The 24,883-nt window shown below is 35.1% G+C and overlaps 3 protein-coding genes across 3 annotated transcripts; 2 read left to right on the top strand and 1 right to left on the bottom strand.

Annotated features, from left to right (window-relative positions):
• LOC145556287 (DNA-directed RNA polymerase D subunit 2b-like) lies at positions 1-5,264 on the top strand. Its single transcript, XM_081617939.1, has 7 exons — positions 1-510; positions 607-819; positions 1,301-2,184; positions 2,419-2,713; positions 3,034-3,981; positions 4,177-4,448; positions 4,763-5,264. The coding sequence occupies exons 1-7, from the start codon at positions 1-3 to the stop codon at positions 5,262-5,264; spliced, it is 3,624 nt and encodes a 1,207-aa protein (XP_081474065.1).
• A 4,203-nt stretch (positions 5,265-9,467) lies between these two features.
• Positions 9,468-18,138, top strand: LOC145556288 (glycosyltransferase BC10-like). Its single transcript, XM_081617940.1, has 11 exons — positions 9,468-9,702; positions 10,877-11,358; positions 12,921-13,019; positions 13,801-13,901; positions 14,021-14,092; positions 14,728-14,818; positions 16,033-16,113; positions 17,014-17,076; positions 17,161-17,283; positions 17,367-17,405; positions 17,530-18,138. The coding sequence occupies exons 2-11, from the start codon at positions 10,978-10,980 to the stop codon at positions 17,656-17,658; spliced, it is 1,179 nt and encodes a 392-aa protein (XP_081474066.1). The 5' UTR covers positions 9,468-9,702; positions 10,877-10,977; the 3' UTR covers positions 17,659-18,138.
• A 1,092-nt stretch (positions 18,139-19,230) lies between these two features.
• Positions 19,231-23,977, bottom strand: LOC145556289 (organelle RRM domain-containing protein 6, chloroplastic-like). Its single transcript, XM_081617941.1, has 5 exons — positions 23,835-23,977; positions 23,344-23,563; positions 23,187-23,255; positions 22,942-23,048; positions 19,231-19,727 (listed from the first exon to the last, which is right to left on the bottom strand). The coding sequence occupies exons 2-5, from the start codon at positions 23,432-23,434 to the stop codon at positions 19,647-19,649; spliced, it is 348 nt and encodes a 115-aa protein (XP_081474067.1). The 5' UTR covers positions 23,435-23,563; positions 23,835-23,977; the 3' UTR covers positions 19,231-19,646.
• Between the last annotated feature and the right edge of the window lie 906 nt (positions 23,978-24,883).

A 24,883-nucleotide genomic window follows, 5' to 3' on the forward strand; every position in this document is an offset into this window, starting at 1 on the left:
ATGGGACTTGAGGGAAAAGATGGCCTTGTCACTAGTAGTAAAGGTAAAGATAAATTTGATGATATTGATCTGGAGAACTGGGATGATGAGGATATGTACTCGTCGGATGATGATGCTGATACTATGGACATGAGCTTGGATGACCTTGGTGAGGCTTCATTGACGAACTTTTGCAAGAAAGCATCGTCGTCCTTCTTCAAGCAGTATGGTCTTATCAGTCATCAGATAAACTCCTACAACAGTTTTGTTCGTGAAGGTATAAAGAGAGTGTTTGATAACATTGGTGAGATAACAGTGAATCCAGGCTATGATCCCTCGAAGAAGGTAGAGGGTGGATGGAGATATGCTTCGGTGAGATTTGGGAAATTCGAGCTTGAACGTCCTATGTTTTGGACCGGAGAGAAGTTTCAAGCAGATGGTGGGAAAGACTATATTAAGTTGCTTCCTCGACATGCCCGCCTTCAGAAGATGACTTACTCTGCCAGATTGAAAGTTGAGACTCACCTTCAGGTTTGTTAATGTCACTTAAATAATTTATGATGCTAGAATATCTTTTGTTGTGTAATGTTTTCATTTGTTTGTTCGTGGTTGGTTTTTGATTCTTAGATATATACCCTAGAGAAGGTCATAAGTGACAAGTTTAAAACTGGTAAGTCAGAGTATATAGACAGAACTATATTGAGCGATGAAACATCGGATGTCATCATTGGAAGGATCCCTGTGATGGTGAAGTCTGATATATGCTGGATGAGTCAAGCTGAGAAAGGCGATTGTGAATTTGATCATGGAGGCTATTTTATAGTCAAGGGTGCTGAGAAGGTAGGTTGATCAACATTTTCTCGTATCTTATCCTTGGGTTTTATTCATTGTTTTATGGAAATGACTACACGAAATAATCATTTTAAGTTCATGTAGCCAACTCCACTTATGGGATTAAAGCTTTAATTGATTGATTTAATCCCGTTTCTCCTATAATCTGAAAAGCTATATGTGTCTTTATCGCAGCTTGTTCTAGTTCAAAGGCTGTATCTCTATAATTGTTGCATATTGTTTTGCTAAATAATAATGATATCTGACTAAGTTAATGTTTTGAACTTGCTAAAGATACTAAACTGCAATTTATATTGATGGCTAATTGGCTATCTACACAACTGCACTTGTATCAACATTGCCACATTGGTTGTATTTCGAATTTTCACTTTTCAAACTGTTCTGCAATCAGTTGAACTCGTGTCTTAGTTCTTACAATAATGATCGTGGTAACTCTTTATTTTGGTTATGTTGGATATGGTAACTGCAGGTATTTATTGCTCAAGAACAGATCTGCTTGAATAGGCTTTGGATTTCTAGCGAACGCTTTTGGAGGGTTGCTTATCGATCTGAGTTTAGGAAGAGAAGGTTACATGTCAAATTAGCAGAGAATCCAAAAGTCGAAAACATCCAAGGAGGAGAAAAAGTTATCAGTGTGTACTTTGCGTTTGTAGAAGTCCCTATTTGGATACTTTTTTTTGCACTCGGTGTATCATCTGACAAGGAGGTGGTGGAGTTAATTGATTGCAGCACAGATGATGGCTGCATCAGTAACATCCTCTTTGCATCCATTCATGATGCTGATGAGAAATGTGATGGATTCCGTCGTGGTGGCAAAGCTTTGGAGCATATTGACCATTTAATAAAACAATCTAAATTCCCTCCGTCTGAGTCTGCTGCAGAATATATCGAAACATACCTTTTCCCTAGTCTTTCTAGGAACAAGCAGAAGGCTCGATTTCTTGGATACATGGTGAAATGTCTTTTGCAAGCATTTTTAGGCAGGAGAAAGTGTGATAATAGAGATGATTTGAGAAATAGAAGACTAGAGTGTGCTTCTGAGCTTCTAGAGAGGGAACTTAGGGTCCTTATGAAGCAGGCTGAGTGGCGAATGGTGAAGGCAATGCAGCGAGACTTGTATGGAAACCGTGATCTGCAGGGTATCGAGCATTACTTGGATGCATCAATCGTCACCAATGGTCTTAACAGAGCATTTTCCATTGGTGCATGGGAGCATCCTTACAAGAGATCAAACAAGGTTTCTGGTGTGTCTGCAAATCTCAGGCGAACTAATCCGTTGCAGAGTACTTGTGACATGAGGAGAACTCGTCAGCATTTTGCTTACACAGGGAAGGTTGGAGATGCCAGATACCCGTAAGTATTTCAAAGTCTTGTCTTATACTCGTATATCTCTTTTGTGGTTTAAAATGATCAAATTTTGAAATGAGTGATTTCTTGTTTTTTTTTTTCATTATTGTGGATTGGAGATCAATTTAATCCCTTATTAATGTCATAACTCATAAGTAGAAAGTAGAAAATCAGGGTCAATAAAATAGCCTAAGTTTGTTACATTGGGTACTCTAATTAAATTTGCAACTATGATTTCAGACACCCTTCACACTGGGGAAAGGTATGCTTCTTGTCTACACCGGATGGCGAGAACTGTGGTCTTGTGAAGAACATAGCTGCTACTGGACTTGTCAGTTGCAGTATTAGCAAGAAGGGCCTGCCTGATATTTTGGTGAAGTGTGGGATGGAAAAATTAGTGAGCGACACTTGTACTTCGCTGGGTGGAAAGGACAAGGTTTTTGTGGATGGTGATTGGGTAGGAGTATGTGCTGATTCCCTCTCCTTTGTTCAGGAGTTGAGAAGAAATCGTAGGAAGAAGCGTATATCAAGCCAGGTACTATTTCATTTTTCTACCTTTGTTCTGGATTGTAAAGCTGAATATGTATGTCACGTTTTAGAATTATTTTTTCTTTGTGCCTGATAGCTGCTAGTTGTTAACGTGTGCGTGTGTTCTTTTTTCCTGGTATCTTTTCATTACATTGATTCATGATCCCACATTTATGTGCTTGGTTTGTAACATTTTTTTGTTTGCTGCTAAACTCTATGGATCTCTATTTAGACCCTCAGTCTATCCCTCAAATTTGTTTTTGGATTCATCGTGCTGTGTAGTATAAGTTCCTGTGTAAAAATCTAACACATTGTTGGCACTTGTAGGTTGAAATCAAACGTGATGTTCAAAATTCTGAAGTGCGAATATTCTGTGATGCTGGAAGAATACTTCGACCACTTTTAGTAGTTGAAAATTTAAAGAAGACAAAGTTACTGAAAGGGGATGAATTTTCATTTGAGACCCTTCTAGACAAAGGAATAATTGAATTGATTGGGCCTGAAGAGGAAGAAGATTGTTGCGCTGCTTGGGGAATTAAGTTCCTCTTTGAAGACAAGGGAAAAGACGCTGTCAAATATACTCACTGTGAGCTCGATATGTCATTTTTGTTGGGAATCAGTTGTGGTATTATCCCCTTTGCAAATCATGATCATGCCAAGAGGGTTCTTTACCAAGCTCAGAAGCATTCTGGACAAGCCTTTGGATATTCCAGCACAAACCCGAATATAAGAGTAGATACCTTGTCCCACCAAATGTACTACCCTCAAAGACCTCTCTTCCGTTCAGTGATTTCTGACTGTCTAGGAAAGCCAGGATATCCATTAGGCCGCAACCATATACTTCCAAAGGTGGAGTTTTTCAATGGTCAAAATTGCATTGTGGCTGTAAATGTCCATCTTGGTTATAATCAAGAAGATTCTTTGGTCATGAGTCGAGCTTCCCTGGAACGAGGCATGTTTAGGACCGAGCATTTTAGGAGTTACAAGGCTGAAGTTGACAACCAAGAGTCATCAGAAAATGGGAGGAAGTTTAATGATACTGTTAAGTTTGGGAAGATACAGAGCAAAATAGGACGGGCTGACAACCTTGATGATGATGGATTTCCATACATTGGTGCAAACTTGCAGAGTGGAGATATTATCATTGGCAGGTGCGCGGAATCTGGGGCTGATCATAGTGTCAAGCTAAGGCATACAGAAAGAGGCATGGTGCAGAAAGTTGTCCTGTCTGCAAATGATGATGGGAAGAATTTTGCTGTCGTTTCACTTAGACAGGTAATGGTGTGCTCTTTTTTTTTTTTGACATTTCATGATATTATGGGATGGTATTATATGTATGCTCTGGGTTAAATTTCATCTTCAAATCCACTTCTGGTTGCCGACCCCATTTATGGGATTAAGGCTTTGATGGATTGAAATTAACTTCTGTTTGTGATTTATAAGTCAGTCTCATGCTGTCAATTGATGCAGGTCCGTTCACCTTGTCTTGGTGACAAGTTTTCGTCGATGCACGGCCAAAAGGGTGTTATTGGACATCTTGAGTCACAGGAGAATTTTCCGTTCACAAAACAAGGGATAGTGCCTGATGTAGTAATCAATCCTCATTCATTTCCCAATAGACAGACTCCTGGCCAACTACTGGAGGCTGCCCTTGGGAAGGGTATTGCATGTGGTGGTTCATTGAAATATGCCACCCCATTCTCTACTCCCTCTGTCGAATCCATAACGGAGCAGCTTCACAGGTCAGTTTATACTTTCGTATTTGATTCCCTCCTGTTATTCTGTCTGCATTACTGTATTTTTGCTTGAAAATTAACTCCCCTCCCTTGACAATTAAGACTTAAATTATGTGAAGATGATAAACTAGTTAGTGTTATTGTGATGTTATATACTTATATACTACCTCTATTTCGTATTATTTGCACCGATTAGAAATTTTCTAGTCACACTTTATGTCAAATCGCTGCAAATTATATGAAACAGAGGTAGTATATAAATTTTGATTAAATGAAGAACGGAAATGCTTGATTAAATTCTTCTATCACAATGATTGCAGGGCTGGATTCTCAAGATGGGGGAATGAAAGGGTCTATAATGGAATAACAGGAGAGATGATCCGTACCCTCATATTCATGGGGCCGACTTTCTATCAGCGTCTGGATCATATGTCTGAGGACAGATATAAGTTTCGAAATACAGGTCCTGTACATCCACTGACCCGGCAGCCAGTGCTAGACAAGAAACGGTTTGGGGGAATCAGGTTTGGGGAGATGGAACGGGAATGTCTGATCGCCCATGGTGCTTCAGCCAACCTGCATGAGCGCCTTTTCACTCTAAGTGATGCGTCCCAGATGCATGTTTGCAGGAAGTGCCAGAACATTGCTAATGTGATCCTAAGGACAGTCCCTGGTGGCAGAAAGATCAGAGGGCCTTACTGCAGGTTCTGTGAATCTGGTGAAGAAATCGTCAAGGTGAATGTGCCATATGGGGCTAAGCTGTTGTGTCAAGAGCTCTTCAGCATGGGTATTTCGCTTCGTTTTGACACCAAACTCTGCTGATACTAACCAGTCTTTCGTTCAGTATATCAGTAGCTATCTTGTAAAATCTGGTAATATGCTTTTGAACCTGTTCTTGACTAACAGTTCTGTTAGTATTTATGTAAAATCTGGTAATATGCTTTTGAACCTGTTTGATCCTTCAGGAAAAGGTGAATAGTTTAGCCTAATTTCCCGCAGAACATGCTTGGAATCATGAAGAATGTTTCAATCTGACATCTAGTTTGAACTTTTTGTGTTGGGTTGGATTATAATCTAGTTATGTCAAAATACACTCGGTTAATTAAGTAATAGGTTGAAATGGCTATGGCCGAAACATGTTCATTGTTTGGGTCTAATTTAGTTATTTTTGGTCGAATGTTGCATATGGTATCAATTGCCACGATTTGGATTGTAAACAGATTTAGCCGGTTTTTGGTGTAAGCAAATCTGTCCAGTGTCTACTGCATGTAACAATACAACTGCTCCTTACTAGATGATGGTAGAATATCCTTCAAAAGGCCTCTATTTACAGTAATGTAATACGAATTAATACATATGGTTTCTGTTTTTGTGAATATTTGATCACTTGGAGAGTGCATAAGAGTAGCATTTTTACTTGTTATTTTAGGAATTGAGGTTGATTTTATTTAGCTGAGCTCCCAAAGCCCATAAATGTTAGTATTTGCGTTCATTCTTCTTTCAACTTTTATCTGGAGCCTAAATGTTAGTAGCTTCTTACGTATTTCATCAGGTGTCATCTTTTGGATAATGATTTCCAATAGTGAAATTGGCTTGAGCAACCAAACCTGACACATGAATTTGGGCCATGTATGGATCAACTATTTTATGAAATATTGGCACGACATGTAGCTCATGAGCCACCTAACTAACCCAAAAACACGTAAGTTCAAAACGAGGGATGATTAATAACCATCTTTATATTATGGTCATACTCCACAGTATCAAACCCTTTTTTAAAAAAAAATAAAAAGAGTACATTAGTGTATGAATTCGCTTAGCTCCCACCCCCCTTATAAGAATATTGCATGCTAACTCATATCGGGTTGACTTATGTGAAGTTTCAATTCATTAAAGATTTCTCCTTATCTACCAAAAAGAAGTTTTAAAAAATGAAATAAAAGTGTTAACTCATAATATTCTTTATTGTTAGGTGAAATTTTTTCCATGGAGGCGGATGAACAATACTCCGTGCATCTGTTTTCTTTTTTAAAAGGCGGAATGAACATTTAATTGTTCAGTAAAGAACATACAGTTATTTTATAAAGAACATCTAGCTGTTTTATAAAGAACATCACATATAGTTGTATTGTAATGAACATATAGTTGTTTTGTAAATAACATATAACTATTTTTGTAGAAAAAACATCAAACTTTATGTTCCTTGAATATATTTAAAGAAAATTCGTAATATTAATAAAGAACATGATTATGAGAGGTAGTCAACTTCAGACCGGCCCGATCCGTCTCGAAAATAAGGCGGGTTTGGTCAAACCTAAAAATCCAAACCCGACCAAAAAAAAACCCGCTATATTTTCCGGGTTTGGGCATGAGATATTATGTTAAGGCCCGGCCCAACCCGAATTTTTGATCACCTATAATGATAATTTAATGTAATAAACATTATTTTTATTCAACCACCATAATCTAAAGACAAAATTCAAAGAACATTTCAAAATAAACAATTGTCAAAAATAAAAGTACATTATATTGACAATCAAATAACATGAAAATAAAGAACATTATTTAACATTCTATAACATGTTCTTTTTAGTATTGAATGTTCTTTACATTTCTATACAAGGTTCTTTACAATTCTATAACAGGTTCTTTTCACTTTAACTAAATGTTATTTACATTTCTATACAGTGTTTTTTCCGCTTTTTCATAAAGGGATGCACCATGCGGATCGTGCATCCGCCTGCAGGATCCACGCATTGTTTATTAGGTAATACTCGTATTAAACAAAAGTATAAAACACATTGGTTTAGGAATACAAGGTGTCCAAATCAAACCGGTAAGGCAGTAATTTCATGTTTTCTTTCTAATTATTGTAAATAGAGTCGCAAATGACAATAATTTAATATACTACCCCAATTCTTATTACGTGCAACAAAGGAATATTTTGTGTTTCACAAATAATACAATTTTGTTGCGCATAATAAAAAACGGAGGTAGTAAAAGAAATCTTATTTAATACTATATCAAGTACATGTACCAAATCCAAATATTTAATCAAATAAGCTAATTGATATCGGTAGTTTTATATCATTGTAAAAAAGAAATATAAATAAATCTATGCCACCACAATCATCTTCTAGCTTCCTCTCTTGTATATTTCTCTATTCACTTATTAATTTAACAAGTTATATTACTTTGATTTTAAAATTGACAAGATTTATTTCCTACACTTTGAGCATCTGCATCTTCACCAAACCATACTGCCTTTTCTTATCCTTCAATTTACGTTATTTCAATCACTCATTATTATCATCCTTTTTTCCCTTTGTTGCTTTTCTTATGTCTTAACCATTAACAATTTTAATTGAACTTCTAGCAATTCTATGATGCCACAATTATTTCCTGGAATAATGATACTTCTTCCACTCTCATATAAAAGTCTCATTTATTTTATTACACTCATTTTTAGATAGTACTTCGTATATACTTCCTCCGTCCCTTAATTATATGTCTATTTTGAGTCCTTTCTCTAAATAATGTTGAGAAATTATCTAATTCCCAAATTACAGTTACTCTTTTTTTAATTCCCACCGTACTGTCCACGCCAGCTAAGGAAAACAAACTTTTTTTTTTTTTTGATCCAGCAACAAACCGCTACTTCAAGTAGTGGTGTTATGAGGAAAACCGCTACTTCAAGTAGCGGTTATGAAATTAAAACCGCTACTTCAAATAGCGGTTTATTCTCATAACAACGCTACTTCAAGTAGCGGTTTGTTCTGTAAGTTTTTTTTTTTTTAAAAAAAACAAAATATCTGTAAATAAGTAAACCGCTATTTGAAGTAGCGGCTTTTAGCAGCACACCGCTACTTGAAGTAGCGGTTTTCTAATAAACCGTTTTAAAAAAAATTCTCACTGAACCGGTGACGTGGACGGTACGGTGGGAATTAAAAAAAGAGTAGCTGTAATTTGGGAATTTGATAATTTCACAACATTATTTAGAGAAAGGGCTCGTCTATTTTCTCTATTATATGAGTAATAAATAAAGTAAAAATGACATATAATTAAGGGACGGAGCCACGGAGGTAGTAGTATTTTGTAACATAGATATTGGAACTTTTATTTTTTATTTTATTTTATTTTTAGAAAATAGATATTGGAACTTGAATTTTTTTTTTTTTTTTTTTTTTTTAAATAGAGAAGATATTGGAACTTGATTACTTAAATGTAAACATAAAAAAATGTGGAGTTTGAATAATTAATTTTTTTTAAAAAGAAAATTATGATAAGTATTTGTATGAGTAGTTTACTTCTTTTTTTACTTGAAAATGCTTCATGACAAAAAAAAAAAAAAAACATGACCTTTTAATTATAAGAAATATTTTAATCACCATCCTCTAAATTGGTTTTTTTTTTTTGCAAGATACTATGGATATGATGAATGACGCATTCTTGTCCGCATACAAAATACGAGTAAATTTTAAGACTAATGAGATCAAATTACGATTGATCGAATTCAATCGGGCGTAAAATTAAAACACAATAACAAATTAACGAATGAATAAATTCAATTAGATTAGATGTAATAAGTTCAATTCACATAGGTTTGTGTAGGTAAACAAACACATCTGAACACCATGAAAAAAAATCAGCATCCCCTAACAACAGTCGAAAAGTCTAATACTGCAATAAAGTGGCATTTTAAAAGTCTAATACAACATAAATAGAGTTTAGACCATTAAACCCTTTTTTTAAACAACACCAAAAAATAAAATAAAAAAATGCACATTATCTTCCCAACAGTCCACTTGTTCAAACTTTACAATACTTTATAAACTTTCCAAAAAAAACATTATTATATAAATTCCTTCCTTATTTTACTCAAGTTTTTTCTTGGACTACCCAATCAAAAAACAAAACCATTTTTATAAAATAATCACAAAATCAAACCTTAAAATATACAACTTCCAAAAAAAGAATATTAATACTGTATTAATTAGGGTATCAGTATAATTATATTGTATAAAAATAAAAATAGAAATACAAATAATTAAGACATAATATATGAATTAAAACTTACTATTATACGAACATATAAATTCGTCATTTTTATCATTAGATCAGTGTTATCGCTCTTCCTTTTTTCTCATCATCATCGATTCATCGTCTTCGATTTCGTAGATCGTACGAGAACCAATTTTCTCTCTCCTCTTTTTGGATTGATTCTTGCATTTTATTCTTCAGCTAATCCGCACTTAATCAGGTAGTACATTTATTCTTGATTTTTTTTTTTTTGTGGAATTTATTTTCGTCGAATTTTGATTTTGTTGATTTGTTTGATAATTGATTGTACTGAAAAAAAATTAGGTTTTGTGTTTTGTTGTTTTTCGAAAATGATTGATGAGAAATTACGTTGATTTTGGAAATATTTGGGGAATGTATAGTAATGCTGTAATATGTATGTGAAATTTGTGTGAATTTGATTGTTTTTGGATTGAATTTTGAGTTTGTGTTGATTATTTTAATTTAGTGGTTGATTGTTTCAGTTTAAAAATTAGCACTTTTTGACGTTTGGTTTGGAATTAATTTGAATTTTTCTTGACTTGATTATATTATATTTTATGATGGTATTGTATAAATTGATGTGACACAAAACCTAAATTACTGGATATTATTTTCTTTCGTCATTGTTGTTCAAATTAGTGTGTATCTTGAAATAAACTCATTTTTGGTTGTAATTATTGGGTTTGTTAGTTGTAATTTACTTGGTGTATTATGAGCTTTTGGATTTTGGCAGTCTGAAGCCCTTTGATTGTCGTCTCATTCTGTGTGTATATTTAAATTGAGTATTTTAGCAATTGGGATGTAGATGTATATGCATTGGTTATTTGGAAAAATGCAATTAGAAAACTGGGTTTGTTGATTCTGTAATGGTTCTTATTTTGAGCCTTTGCTTGATTCACTGTTTCATTCCGTAAAAGGCGTTACAGAACATAATTATTTAATCGTAGCCACTGGGGTTATTTAGATGAAACTGAGTTGAAAATTTGTTAAGTTTTGTAGGGAATTATTTCTGGTGGTCTATGATTAATGGAGGCTGTTTTTAGTTAAATTACTTTTTTTTTGCCCTGAGTTTTGTGGTCTACAACAAATATCAAGATATGTGTAGTTTGTTACTTAATTGTCAATAAATTTCATATTTAGGCATCGTTGCCCTGAGTGCTTAAAGGATTTTGAGCCGGTGTGAAATTTCTGGTCGGCCACCTGATAAGTGATAACAAAAGCTCTATGCCCACCAATTAGAAGCTTTTTTACATTTTTGAATGTTTAGTATGGCATGGAAGTGAATACATCAATAGAAAAGACTGCTTTTAATTTTATTCTTGGAAACCAAGTGATTACTTGTCTTAATTTGTGAATTATGTCTTTCAATGCAGGGCAATCTGGTTAGGATACCATTTGAGCCAATCAAGACTATTGTTATGTGGGATTTGAATTGTGAATGATGTGGAATTCCGAGATAATGCCAGGTTTCTAAATGAAGACATCTCGTGCATGGCAGTTACGTGTAAGAGACCTGGTGACTATGCCTGGGTCGCGTCAGCGGCCACATATGAAGAGGCCAGTATGGATTATAATATTGGTCTCTATGGTGTGTCTTTTTCTCATTGCTGCCTATGTCTATCCGCTCCGAAATTCTGCCCCCTGCAGTTTCTTTTCCTCTAGTGGCTGTCTAATTTATGCTGAAGAAGAATCCACTCCTACTAGGGAGCTGACCGATGATGAAATTTATAGCCGTGTTGTAGTTAGAGAAGTCTTAAAAACACCTCATGTTGAATCTAAAAACCCAAAAATTGCCTTTATGTTTCTGACCCCAGGTACCCTACCTTTTGAAAGACTCTGGGATAAGTTCTTCCAGGTAACTGCTCATATCCCTTCTTTCCTTCGTTAGTTTTCTGTCATTATTTGGTTTATGTCTTTTCTCTTGGCCTTCATCTGAATGAGATGGTTTTTCTCTTGGCCTTCATTTTTGTTTACATTGTCTTTATTTTCTTACTCACGTGAGGAGTTGGTGTTTCTAATCTAACCTTGTGCTTCATCCATTTACCAATGGATGCATCATCATGGTCTCCAATGCAACTGTTTGACCATAAATATCTTTAATTGTACATTAGTAAGAATTATAAAAATTTAATATTCGTTATATTGATTCCGTGGGTGGACTTACCTGTGAAAATATACATTGAGATAAAGCTAAAAAGATATCACTTGACTATTTAAGTGAGAATTTACGGTTAAAATAATATAAAATTGAAGTTTGACCCTCAGAAGAGAAATGGTGCAACTATAAGTGAACAGAGTAAGTATTGTATATCTCTCTGTTCACTTGTACGAAGATGTTATCCTCCCAAGGGCTGAAAGGTAGGCGGAGATTTTGATTCCCTCATTCTCTGACTTGTATTTTGGAGGCTGGGAGGGGTTAATTGACTTTTGGAGATCAATCATTTAGGACATTTCTGTTGTAGAAGATATGGGGTGAAGATGTAAGAGCCTGAGACATAGTACACTGGAATTTGTAATTGTGCTTGTACGGTGCACATAATAATTTTCAGGTATTCTGGCCAATATGTATTAAGGAGTGATTGAAAGAGTAAAGTGAACGGAAGAGCGCTGGGAGCATAGATGCCACATATGTAATGTCCTCTAAATTCACAATCAACTTGGGTTTGGGTGATTAAAACTGTTACTTTTTCCTCCTGGTACTTAGGCTTTATGTTTTATGTTGCTTTCCTTCTTGGGGACGTATTTCATAAATACCACACATCAAACACCCTTTACACACATGTTCATTGGACCAGCGATGTACAAGTGTCTTAGTTAGGAAGACTTGTATGTGAGATGATTGAGAGTTTGGGACTGAAACTCTTCTGTCACTTGTCTGATATGAGTAAACCATGATTGAGCTCGTTTACTTGCTCCAAAAGGCTTGAACAGCTCGAATTTGGATTTGAGAAATTCAATGATTTTGGATTGAGTTATCATATTACTTTCAAATCAAAGTATTATTCGCAAGTATGTTTTACGTTGTAGTTTTTATATTTTCTATGATTGCTTATTCGGAATTTGGTTCTCTTATGTGGTCATGTAATAAAACATGTCTACAGATTGGCATGAAATTTCAGAATAAAGCCTATTTCTTTGATTGGGAATGTCCGAATACCATAGCCTTGCCAGCTATCCTAATTTTACACTAGCACATTAGGGTTACTATGGTTTTTGGAGTTGAATTTTGAATTTTACCAATACATGGGCTTACAGAGTTAATAGCATTGCTCTAGATTTAACACTTTATTGTCCTTCACTTTTGTCATATTCATTTTAGATACTAAAAAGACTGGCATTTGTATAATTTCGGACTCACTGACCTGTCTTTACTCTAATCATCACATAAATGATATAACATGTTTTTTTGGTCCTCAGGGTCATGAAGGCAGATTTTCTGTATTTGTACATGCATCAAGAGAAAAACCAGTGCATGTTAGCCGTTACTTTCTTGGTCGTGACATACGCAGTGACTCGGTAAATTTGTTACTTTGCTGTTAATTGCTGAGTCTTACCTCATATATTTTCTTGTATTATCAGTGAACACTGTAACATGATTACTTTTAAAGACAAAGAAGCATGTGGATGGGGAAAAAGAAAATCATGGTCGTATTATTTATTTGGCTGTTAATAGCAGCCAACGGACTATTATCAAATTAATATTCTTCTGTTGCAGCATAAGAACAAATCTTGAAGTGGTATTTGTTTTGAAATTTCTGCTAGAGTTACTCTAAAAAATTAATAGTTGTTTGGACAAGGAAATGAAAGAAAAAGCTCTTGGTCTATTCTTTGTCATTCTCTGTGTTAAAGAAGCTTATATATAATGTTCTACCAGTATTATGCAGCTCAATATTCTTTTATTGTGTTTCCAGCATAAGTTGCATATCCAATATTTCAGCTATTATTTGTTGTCTGTATTTTTTGTAACTATTCAATGTATAGTGTTAGTAAAATTTAATTGGCTGCTTTCTAATGCTAACTCTCTTGAAGACCTGTACCTATGATTAATTCACAAATCCTCCATGTGAACTGTGATTTGAGAAATGTGAATTGGTACTAATGAGTGGTTCATTTGTGGACTAATATAACATACTAGCCTACTAGGTAGCAAATCGTGTTCCCATACCCACACTTACACCACGATTCATATTGCAGGTTTTCAACTTTTTTTTTTTTTTTTTTTTATTTTACATGTAATGTGGCATCCTTTGATAATTAAATAATATTTTGATATATACCTCTGTCAAAATTTTCACAGGTAGTCTGGGGTAAAATCTCAATGGTTGATGCAGAAAGGAGACTACTTGCTCATGCTCTTAAAGATCCTGATAACCAGCACTTTGTATTACTGTCAGACAGGTAGGTACTTTTGATTAATTGCTTTTGCTTTACCCTGGTACATATTGTTTGGACTTTGGAAGATAAGCTCAATATCAAATGTCAATCGTGATAACATTGTATTTTTTTGGTCTTTGCAGCTGTATACCGCTTCATAATTTTGATTATATCTACAACTATCTCATGTTCACAAATGTCAGCTTTCTTGACTGGTAAGAAGCTAATTCTGCAACGATAATATTGTGACTTAGTGCCTTTATTGCTCTCAAACACCACATGGTTTCTAGATTCTTGTAAAATCATGGGGATTGGATGTTGTATTTCCATTAATAGCTATGAAACTCAGACCTGGCTGCTAGTTTATGGCAGCTACATGTTTAGGTGTCAACTTATCCATCCTTTGAAGTCTGAACATGGTTAAAATTGAAATGAAGTGTCAAGCATCCAACTCATGGGTATTTGAGGTTAAATGAAGAGTTTGAGTAACATAGGTGTTGAATAATGAGTGTTATTTCCAAAGTTCAGCATTAAAATCAGTTGAATCTAACGTATCTGCTTTTCATTTATCATTGTTTGTCACTGGAACATTTCATATTTCTGTAGTACAATCATATTGTTTAGAGCTGATACTGCTTGTTTGTCTAATCAAGCAAACATATTTTACTGTTATTTATTTATTTTATTTTTTTGTTTCAAGTTTGCTTGATGAATCCAATGTCTGTATACGGCCTTGAAAATGAACATCAATATATGTTTATTGATCTTGATTTTACACTTCATTTTCTGATATTTTTGTACCCTTATTTTGTTGAGACAAAGCTAATCAGCCCTGATTTTCTCTTTTCAGTTTTCTTGATCTAGGACCACATGGTACTGGAAGATATTCTGAGCACATGTTGCCCGAGATTGAAAAGGATGACTTTCGGAAGGGATCACAGGTATTAATTAACACAAATCTAGCTTATGTGACTATTGGACTGCCATATGTTTCACAGTTGATCTCCCTTTGTTAAGAGTTATGCCACCATGCTTGTCAGAATTTAGTCAGGTTGAGTTTGAATGTGTGATAACTTATATGTCTTTTCTAACCAAAAATAGTAAAAAGATTGAAGGATTTCTGTGTGTATTTTTCTCTCTCATTTGTATCCTTTATCCCCTTGTTTAAAGTATGGTTAATACTAAGGATTCTTATTTTTGAAGTTCTTTAACCAAAGTTCTCATTTGTAACTCAATGTGTAAACTCGCTGAAGCGAATTTAGTTTCCATTTCAAATTATCCCACTAGCAATTCTTTTGGAAGGTTATTTATTTCTTTGTTTGCTGCACTATGCACTTGCATTAAATTAGTGTGTAAAATACTGAAATTTGAAATTATCCTGATAGGAAAACTAATTTGGACCTTTTTGTGTATTTCTGAGCTTTCCTTCTGGTTTTATGTGCTGTATAGGTCCTCTAAAGAAGCATGTATTCTGTTCTATAATTAAAGTCAACCATTGCCTATCTTGAGAGTGCTGGTAAAGTCATGCATGTTAGAATATAGAAATTAGAGAAGAAAAGTTGTGGTCTTCAAGGTGATAAATTTTGTTGTAGAAAACTTGTATTCAGGCCTCCTTGTCTTGTCAATTTCATGTTGCGGCTTCTGCCAACTTCACTTTTCCTCATTAGGGAAAGTTTAATCATCCTTGATTTCAGACCCTTTTTAAAAAAATAAAAAATAAATAATAAATTAAATTAAATTAAAAAAAAAAAAAAAAAGAGATTTGAGAAGGTTTTCCATGAGTTGATGTATTTAGGGAAAATGCTTTTTGAGTAGAAGTCACTCAATCCTCGAAGACAAACTAGCTTTTTTTCCCTCTGTTTTGGACCAATCCTGCGACAGGAAAACTTTAGGCTTAGTACTTTTTTGAGCATCTCTATCCTTTATTTACGGTTCTCCCGGTCTCTCCGTTTGCACCTTATATCTGAATCTGCTGGTCATTGTGTGTGTGTGGGTGTGTGAAGGAGAAAGAGAGAGTGAGAGAGGAATCTGTTTGTAACTGTAGATCCATGTCTTCATGCTTCTCTTGTTTGCAACTTTTAATTGTCTGAAATGTTATTGTTCCCTGTGATTGAGAGATTAATTTTAACTTTTAGTTTTTAAATTTCTTTTTCAGTGGTTCACCATGAAACGCCAGCATGCCCTAATTGTTATGGCTGACAGCCTATACTACAGAAAATTCAAGCTATATTGCAGGGTAAACTTTACAATATATTGTTTTTGTTTTGATTCTATGTAAGATTCCTGCTTTCTTACGGGGACAATGTCTTGCAATGATGATTTCTATTCTTTAGAGTATTGTTCTTTGAATTACTATTGCATCTCTTCATATGCATTTGGCTTGAAGGTTACATAGTTTTCTTCTGATGTACATAACTTTATCCTGCCTGCAATTCATTTGAAGTTACAGCCAACTGTAGTATCTTGGAATAAGGGTCAATGGTAACCAACACTTTGAAAAGTTTGGGCCTGTGTTTCTAGGACTTTTCATGTTACCTCCAGTACCCTCCTTAATCCTTGGACTTGGGCATGATCTTTTGAGTTTTGACACCTCTTTTTAATTAAAGTGCGACACTTAAGACTTTTACCAGTGTCTGCTCACAGTACCTGAGTCCGAGCAACAGGGTTGTTTATATTTTTCTCACTCTCTCCATTCAGAATTGTAACAAGGTTGTGTATTGCCCTGTGAAATTAAGTTTACTCTTGAGTGACATGCTAGCTAACTCTAAGTTGTTCGAGTACAAAATCCTTTACTATGTGAGGTTCCAGTATTTCCAAAGCTTTCGCATACTGGTGGGATTGAGCAAAGTTTGGAAAGTGAACCCGAAGTGGATTGAACTTCGAGTCTTCCGATTGACTGATCCTCTCCAGGAATCTGTTCATCTTTTGTGCAATACGTATGATTGTTACTGAAGAATGAAGTTATTGTCTTGTTTAAATTCACCTTTATGCCAATAATTTGGTGCTTAGACTTTGGATATGACATAGTGTCATAACTAGTGAAGTTTTTCAGTGTTTCTCTGCTGCTAAATTGTTAACATTTTGGAACCTATGAAGATTTTTATGTTGAAGTAGGTTTTTTTTTTTACTTCCACAGCCAGGAATGGAGCACGGGAAGAACTGCTATGCTGATGAGCACTATTTGCCAACTTTCTTCCATGTCAGTAGTCTATTCATAAATTTTCCGTCTTGTAGATTACCTTGTTCTGTATGTTCCTGAATTTTTGTTTTTATATATGTTCAGATGACTGATCCTGGAGGAATAGCTAATTGGTCAGTGACATATGTTGATTGGTCTGAGAGAAAGTGGCATCCCAGGTCCTATAGAGCCGAAGACATCACATATGAGCTTCTAAGAAATATGACAGTATGATTTCCGTACCGTTTGACTTTTGCTTTTGCAGTCATTGATAATGAGTAGTTTGCTAACTGTTTTTTGGCATGATGCAGTTTCTTGATCAGAGTGTGCATCTGACAAGTGATGAGAAGGTATAAATTATTTTTACTCTACCACTAAATTCTTGAGAGAAGACTTGAACATGCATGGTAGTTTTTGGCTGACAATGTATTGTAGACTTGAACCACTTGATAAATAAAGTTTTTTGTGTTACAGAATCCAGTGACAATAACACCATGCTTGTGGAATGGACAGAAGCGGCCTTGCTATCTATTTGCTCGGAAATTTTATCCTGAGACATTAGAAAAGTTGATTACTCTTTTCTCCAATTATACGGTGGTATAGTGGGGGGAACTTCTTCATTCTTTATGGTCGATTGATATGGTTGACCTCGTATTTTTTGGTATATATAAACAATAGGATGCAGCGAGGTTTAAACATGGAGTATCCTTGGATGAATTTACTGCACACAAACGTTGCAATGTTCAGAAACGTTCGGTGATCGGCTAAGCTATCAGCAATACAGCATTGCTTGACATGAGGGCAAGGAGATGAGGGCTTGATTTCTTCCGATGGTTCCTGCTTTGTAGGCCAACTATGTGCAGTCCCTTCTGCCTCCCCTTAGAGCTTCTTGTTTGGTCATTTATAACCGTAAAATTTTGGGTTGCAGATACTCAATTAGGCTTGTTTTTAAGCGAGTAGATACTCCTAGTATAATTAGTCCCTCTTTGTTTGGGGGTGTAGTATTATTGAACCTGTATTTTAGTGCTATGAGCTTTTGCTTTTGGTAATGAAATATAAGTTAGAAAGATTTGTTATGTAGAATTAGTTGAAGCCAATATGATTACTGTATGTCGAGAAAAAGTAAAAAAAAAAATCACCAAATAATGGATTAGCTAAAAATGACGCATGATCAACAGATATATATAGGTGGAGAATTGTAATCCAAGTTAAACAGCAACTTATTATTTTTTTTAGGGCAAGTTAAACAGCAACTTATGAATTATCAGAAATGCCTCGAAATTTTATGCCATTATTTAGTTATTTATTTATAAAGTAGTATTATTTTGTTGGCCAATGGCAAATGGACTTTATTTTATAGCTTTGTGAAAAAATGAGCATATCTTGATTCTTGACTTGTGCTAAATCAAGATCAAAGTCAGTAAAAACCTCAAGCCAATCTAGTTCACTTTTGTGATTAACTTCAATTTAGCAATTGAATGTGTTAAATTATTGCGCTCCCTATTAACATGAGAAAGGAACAAAGAGTGAGGGATAGGATAGCTTAGGTGGTAAGAGCCAAAAAACAAACAAAAATAAATATAAATAAATAAATAAAACAACCTAGCTGCAATGTGTCATAATGTCATCAACTATAAAACCTACCACATTATTTGGCTTCAATTGTCATAAAATCTTAGGCAAGGTGCTATTGCACGCAACTAACATCATGGTTGGTGTTATAGAGTACACCTGTTTAAGGTCATGCTTTCTGTAATAGATTAACCTTAGAAAGGGCAATTTGGGAAGTTTAGATGGTTTTAGGTTAGTAGTCCTTACTCCTTGGTATAAATAGGAGATAATATATGCACTTAGGTTTTATGTGAATTGTGAGGATAAATATTGAGAGTAGTAGCCTCAAGTTACTAGGAGAGTGATAACCTAAAGTTATCAAGAGAGTGATAGCCTTAAGCTATTAATCTATCATTTTGTATCCAATTTCAGTCATTATTAATCAAAGTATCAAGCTTTTATCTCTTAATTAATCTTTATATCAGAAAATACTAAGGCAGTCCATAACACTTTCCTACACATGACCTATAACTGGTGTCAGCCATTTGTCTATTGTAAATGCCCAAAATGTTGTTAATCGTTAAGTCATGAGACTTGATGGATTTACTCGAGATACGCCGCCCCATGTAATTTTTGAATGGAGAATTGCTAACATAGCCCAACCACATACTTCTATAGCTTTGGAACTCGATTTATGCTTGCAAGCATGATAATCAAGAAACAATTTGTAAAGGCCCCTTGTATTGTGTCTACTTTCGACTAGCTCGTACCCTATAGAAAGGCAAAAACTGTTGTTTGACAAAGCAGTGCATGAGCTTTAAAGATATAGTTGTTTGACAAATTTATACAAGTTTATTGCAATATATTGACTTAAAAGCAGTAGAAGCTCAAAATTGAATTTGGTATATGTAGTTGCAATTCGTTTACAGGGAATTGGGAATGCCTATCATATTTCACCATAGAATGGATGGTTCATAAGACGACATGCAATGTGTCCACATTAGTCTTCAGCTATTGTGGGTGACTGGGCGGTGGAGATTTCAGCTATTGGATTTAGCATCATTTCCATCAGCCTTCGTGCTTGTGGCAGATTCCACAAAAATCAGTCGTCCTTGAACTACCTGCATTGAAAGAAAAGTAACAGCTCAGAAGGCAACCAAGTGAACTTTGCTTCTTGGTCAGTCCAGGAAAGAAGAAACAAGAGAATCAACAAGACAAGAATCACAGGAACAAGCAACTTAAAAACTTTCGAAAATATTCTTTGCCAATAAAAATATCATTGATTGGTGTGGTTTCCCTTACGTCCTTACAAATTGAACCACCAACCACAAATATGTATGATAATAGCTACTAAAGTAACTAGGCATCATAACTAAGTTACTGAAAGTAAAATTTGCAAGTATGTATCCATCAAAGCTTCCATGAGAAATTGGAAATTAAACCATAGATAGCCACAATCTTCCTGGAAGGCTATGTTACTTGGACTCGGATGAAGTGTCAAATTAGACACGGGTGTCCAAGCATCGGACTCGCCCATTTTCTTGAAAAAGTTGTGTTTTTAGTTAAAAATGAAGTGTCCAAGTGTCGGTGTCGGTGTCCGACACGAGTCGTGCCGACACGGACACGTGAGGTAAATGAAAGAGTCCGAGTAACATAGCTGGAAGGTAAGCTTCACACATAGCACATCATTATATTTTCTTACACCAATTTCAGCAATTTGATCTTTGTATTTAAATTTACATTTTTTACATAATTGTTAAACAAGCAAACACCTCAGTCCTATGAAAACCATGTCTTTCCATGTACCTTCGACAAATTCAACGTATAATGAGAACTCCAAATAAACACTATCTTTATCAAATGAAATTGAAGAACACTTTTTCAAATCTCCATCAGGCCATCTTCCAAATAGAAAACACTCTCCTCCTCAAAGCTCAATTCCAGATGTCTCCATCTCAAAGTCCCAAAGAAACCACTTATACAAAGTGTCGTCCAATAGCAAGAAAAAGTCTAGAGTATAATTTGCTATCTCTCTGTAAATAACTTATTTTCTCCGTTTCCAACCTTTTTTTCTCAACCCCAGACCTTTGGTACATGCAACAACACAATACAGGAAAACTCCTCCACCGCCCACCATGGCATGTATAGCTTATATACTGATGTTCACTGTACATAAATTGTGAAAACCAGAGTATTACCTACTTAAAGGCCTTTCTGTAGCTATCCCCTCCACTTCCATTTAAACAGTAAGGTACTTCTTCTTTTTTTTTTTTTTTTTTTTTTTTTTGTGACTTGCAACACTTCTAATTTCACGCTTGGCAATAAAATTTAATCACAACTATATTAATTATCAACAAGTAGAAGTTGTAACACTTGATATTATGAAAGTTCAATCAAAACGAATTTAATGAGATCCCATATAACTACATTTTCCTTAATTATAAATTAATAAAGCCAGTCAAAGAGGAGTATGTGAATAGATAAGTCAAATGTTGCAAGTAAAAAGAAAAGGAGGAAGTATTATTTTTAGGTAGACCCCTCATTAGAGTAAGGGAAAAAAAACATCAAAATCTGATAAATAGGGCTATAGGCAATTAGGCACTAAATGTATAAGAATTTCAATTACTTCATTTGCACTAATAAAGATGCACAACATGAGTGCAAAACTTCAATCTTCATCTATGAAGCACATAAATTTACTCTTTTACGTTTCAACATTTTGAAACACCCATGGAAAAGTACAAAACGCTCCCAAAAGCATCAAGCTAACAAAATTCAAACATACCAATATACCATGTTGTCATACGTTCAAATTACCAATGTTAGACCAGAATAAAAAGTGGCTTGTGACATGTGAATATAACAGGCACAAAATTTCAACGAAAAAATGATCAAATTTTGAATTGCTTATCAGTTATCACTATCCAATCAATCAATCAATCAATCAAAGCCTTAATCCCAAAAGTGGGGTCGGCTAACATGAACCAAATTTGATTATTCCGTGTAGTCATCAACATAAATCTTTCTCCTCCATCCCTTACGATCCAAAACTTCATCCTCACGTAAATCCATGCACTTCATATCCTTCCTCACTCCTTCCAACCAAGTCATCTTTGGTCTTCCTCTTCCTCGTTTAATCCCTCCATGGTCCCACTCTTCCACTCTTCGCACCGGTGCACCCTCGGGTCTCCGTCTTACATGTCCAAACCAACGCAGACGATTTTCCCTTAATTTATCTACAATGCCCGCCACACCTACTTTCTTGCGAATAACCTCATTTCTGATTCTATCTCTTAAAGTGTTTCCACACATCCACCTTAACATGCGCATTTCCGTAACCTCCATCTTTTTAATATGCTCTTTCTTAGAAGCCCAACATTCTGTACCATAGAGCAACACTGGTCTTATGGCAGTCCTGTAGAATTTTCCCTTCAACTTTAAGGGAATGCTGCGGTCGCATAACACTCCCGTGGCCGCTCTCCATTTAAGCCACCCTGACTTAATCCTGTGGGTCACGTCTTGATCAATGTCACCATTCTTCTGGATGATCGACCCTAGGTACTTAAAACATTCACTCATGGTCAAATCCTTTCCATCCAAACTCACCACTTCATTGCTTGTCCCCCTCTGAGTGCCAAAACGACATACCAAATATTCAGTCTTACTCCGACTTAGCTTAAACCCTCTAGATTCCAACCTTTGCCTCCATTGCTCCAACTTGACATTAACCCCATCCTTAGTCTCATCCACCAAAACGATATCATCTGCGAACAGCATACACCATGGAACCTCATCTTGAATTGGTCTAGTTAATTCATCTAGAACCGTTGCAAAAAGAAAAGGGCTTAATGCAGACCCTTGATGCAATCCGATTGTAATAGGGAAATCTTTTGTCAACCCTCCGCATGTCCTCACATTTGTTGACACATCCCGATACATATCCTTAACTAGGTCTACATACCTTCGTGGGATACCTTTCTTCAACATTGCCCACCAAAGTATCTCTCTTGGCACCTTGTCATATGCCTTCTCTAAATCAATAAAGACCATATGAAGATCTTTCTTCTTTACCCTATAAAACTCCATCATTTGTCTTATCAAATGGATTGCCTCCATAGTAGATCTCCCAGGCATAAAACCCAAAATATACTCAATGGAGCTGTTACAATTTGCAATTTTTGGCAAAGCCCGAATTACAAATTTACAATCCCAAATAATGCAAACCCACAACTTCAGGTAAATTTTCCCAAATTCAAAATGTAGCCCCACAACACAAAACAAACAAACTGAGAGCAAGTAGAATGGTGAAATAATGAGAATGAAGTAGAAAATTACCCTTCCATTCAAACCCTTAATAGCTTTATCCGCCTCATCTTCCGTCTCAAATGTAATGAAACCAAATCCCTTAGTCCTTCCAGTTTTGTTATCCATAATCAACCTAGCTGTAAACAACACAATTGAATCCCATTTATCATCACAGCTAAGAAAACCACAATTCAATGGCTAAAACTTTTACATATAGTAGAGCAATAACTCAATCAACAATCCAAAAGAAGAAAATATTGACCACTGCAATCTACCTTCTTTAACCTTGCCAAATTGCAAAAACATGTTCTGAAATTCATCATGTTTTGTGTAAAATGAGAGCCCTGCATCGTTTCGCCAATATACAACCAATCAAACAAAACACTATAACATTAACAATCTGAATTTAGCTAGTAATTACAATTATCTTACTGCTGACAAAGACCTCGGAGCTATATCTAACAGTTGAAAACCGAGACTTCAACACCGTAAAGCATCGGATATTTGCTGCAATTCTCATCATTTGATGCTTACAAATTTCTTAATCAAATCAGGGAATTCCTCATTAATACATTGGGCATTAATTTCCCAAGTTCAACCACCAAATGGGTTTAATTTATCCAGATGAATGAATAATTATACACCAATTTCCCTGCACAAAATTGCATTTTCTCAATTTGGGAGAACAGGTAGATTATCATGGTTTCTTCCCAACATTAAAGAGAAAATAAACCAAAGCCTGCAACACATTAGCAACCAAAGTTGATTCAATTATAAAACTAGGGTCAAAAAATTAGGTTCAAGTTCTTTGAGTATCAATAATCCAGCTAAGAAGAACCCTAAATTGACTATTTTGACAACTAAATTAACGATTAACACTAGATTGTGAAATTGGTATTCGATAATTAACAAAATAAAAATACCTCAGAAGCTGGCAAGCTGCTTAAATGGAGGAGAGAAAGCTCGCAAGGCGCTTCAATGGAGAATTTAGAGTGCGCTTCAATGGAGTGTAGGATGGGAGCAGCGAGGCAAGAGTACACACTAGAGTACTAGACCTAGGAGGAATAATATTAACATGCATATGAATATATGACATCCAAGGATCCAATGGTTTGAGTGTTTGACTGTTAGTGTAAAAATGATTTGAGATCGACTAAACATAAATCTTATAAATAACAGTACGTTATTTATAAAGAAAAAAATCAAGGAAAAAAAAAGGAGTAAAGTTAGCAAAAGAAAAAACATCCAAGAGAAATGAAGGAAGTTTTAAGACTATGAATCAAAAATAATATTTAAGAAAATTTTCAAAGCGTGGTTAAAACACATTTGAGTAAAATACATAAAGGTTTTAGAAAACTTTAGCAAAAGAAATCGATATAGTTCTTAAACAATATGAGATAAAATAATAAAATTAATACTAAAATAAATTTCGAAAGCATATATATATTCACGATACGTTGTTGACGTGAATTGTCTCCCTCCACATTGCCTTATACAACACCATAATTTCCTCAATTCCCAAATCCCAAAGCAATCACCACTCTCAATTAGCCTCTTCCAAGTTTATTTAGGTCATCTCCTACCTCTCACAATCCTAACACTTTGCAATTCTTCATACCTCTGCATTGGAGCGTCACTTGGTCTCCTACTTATGTGGACAAACCATCTTAAGCGATTTACCTTCGTTTTGTACTCAATTGATGTAATCCCTACTTACTTTATAATTATCTCATTCCTCAACCATTCCTTTCTAGTATGACCACACATCCATCGTAACATATGCATCTCCGCCACATTCATCTTATGTATGTGATAATGCTTTATAGCCCAACATTTTGTACCATATAACAAAGCATGCCTTATTGCGTTCGGTAAAATTTCCCCTTTAATCTATGGGGCATGTCGGGATCACATAAAAAAATCCGTTGTGCTCTTATAAATTTAAAATAGGTTTTAGGAAAAAAAAAAAAAA

The sequence above is a fragment of the Chenopodium album genome, chromosome 8, assembly GCF_948465745.1.
Source record: "Chenopodium album chromosome 8, dcCheAlbu1.1, whole genome shotgun sequence".
In the NCBI taxonomy this organism is placed as follows: domain Eukaryota; kingdom Viridiplantae; phylum Streptophyta; class Magnoliopsida; order Caryophyllales; family Amaranthaceae; genus Chenopodium; species Chenopodium album.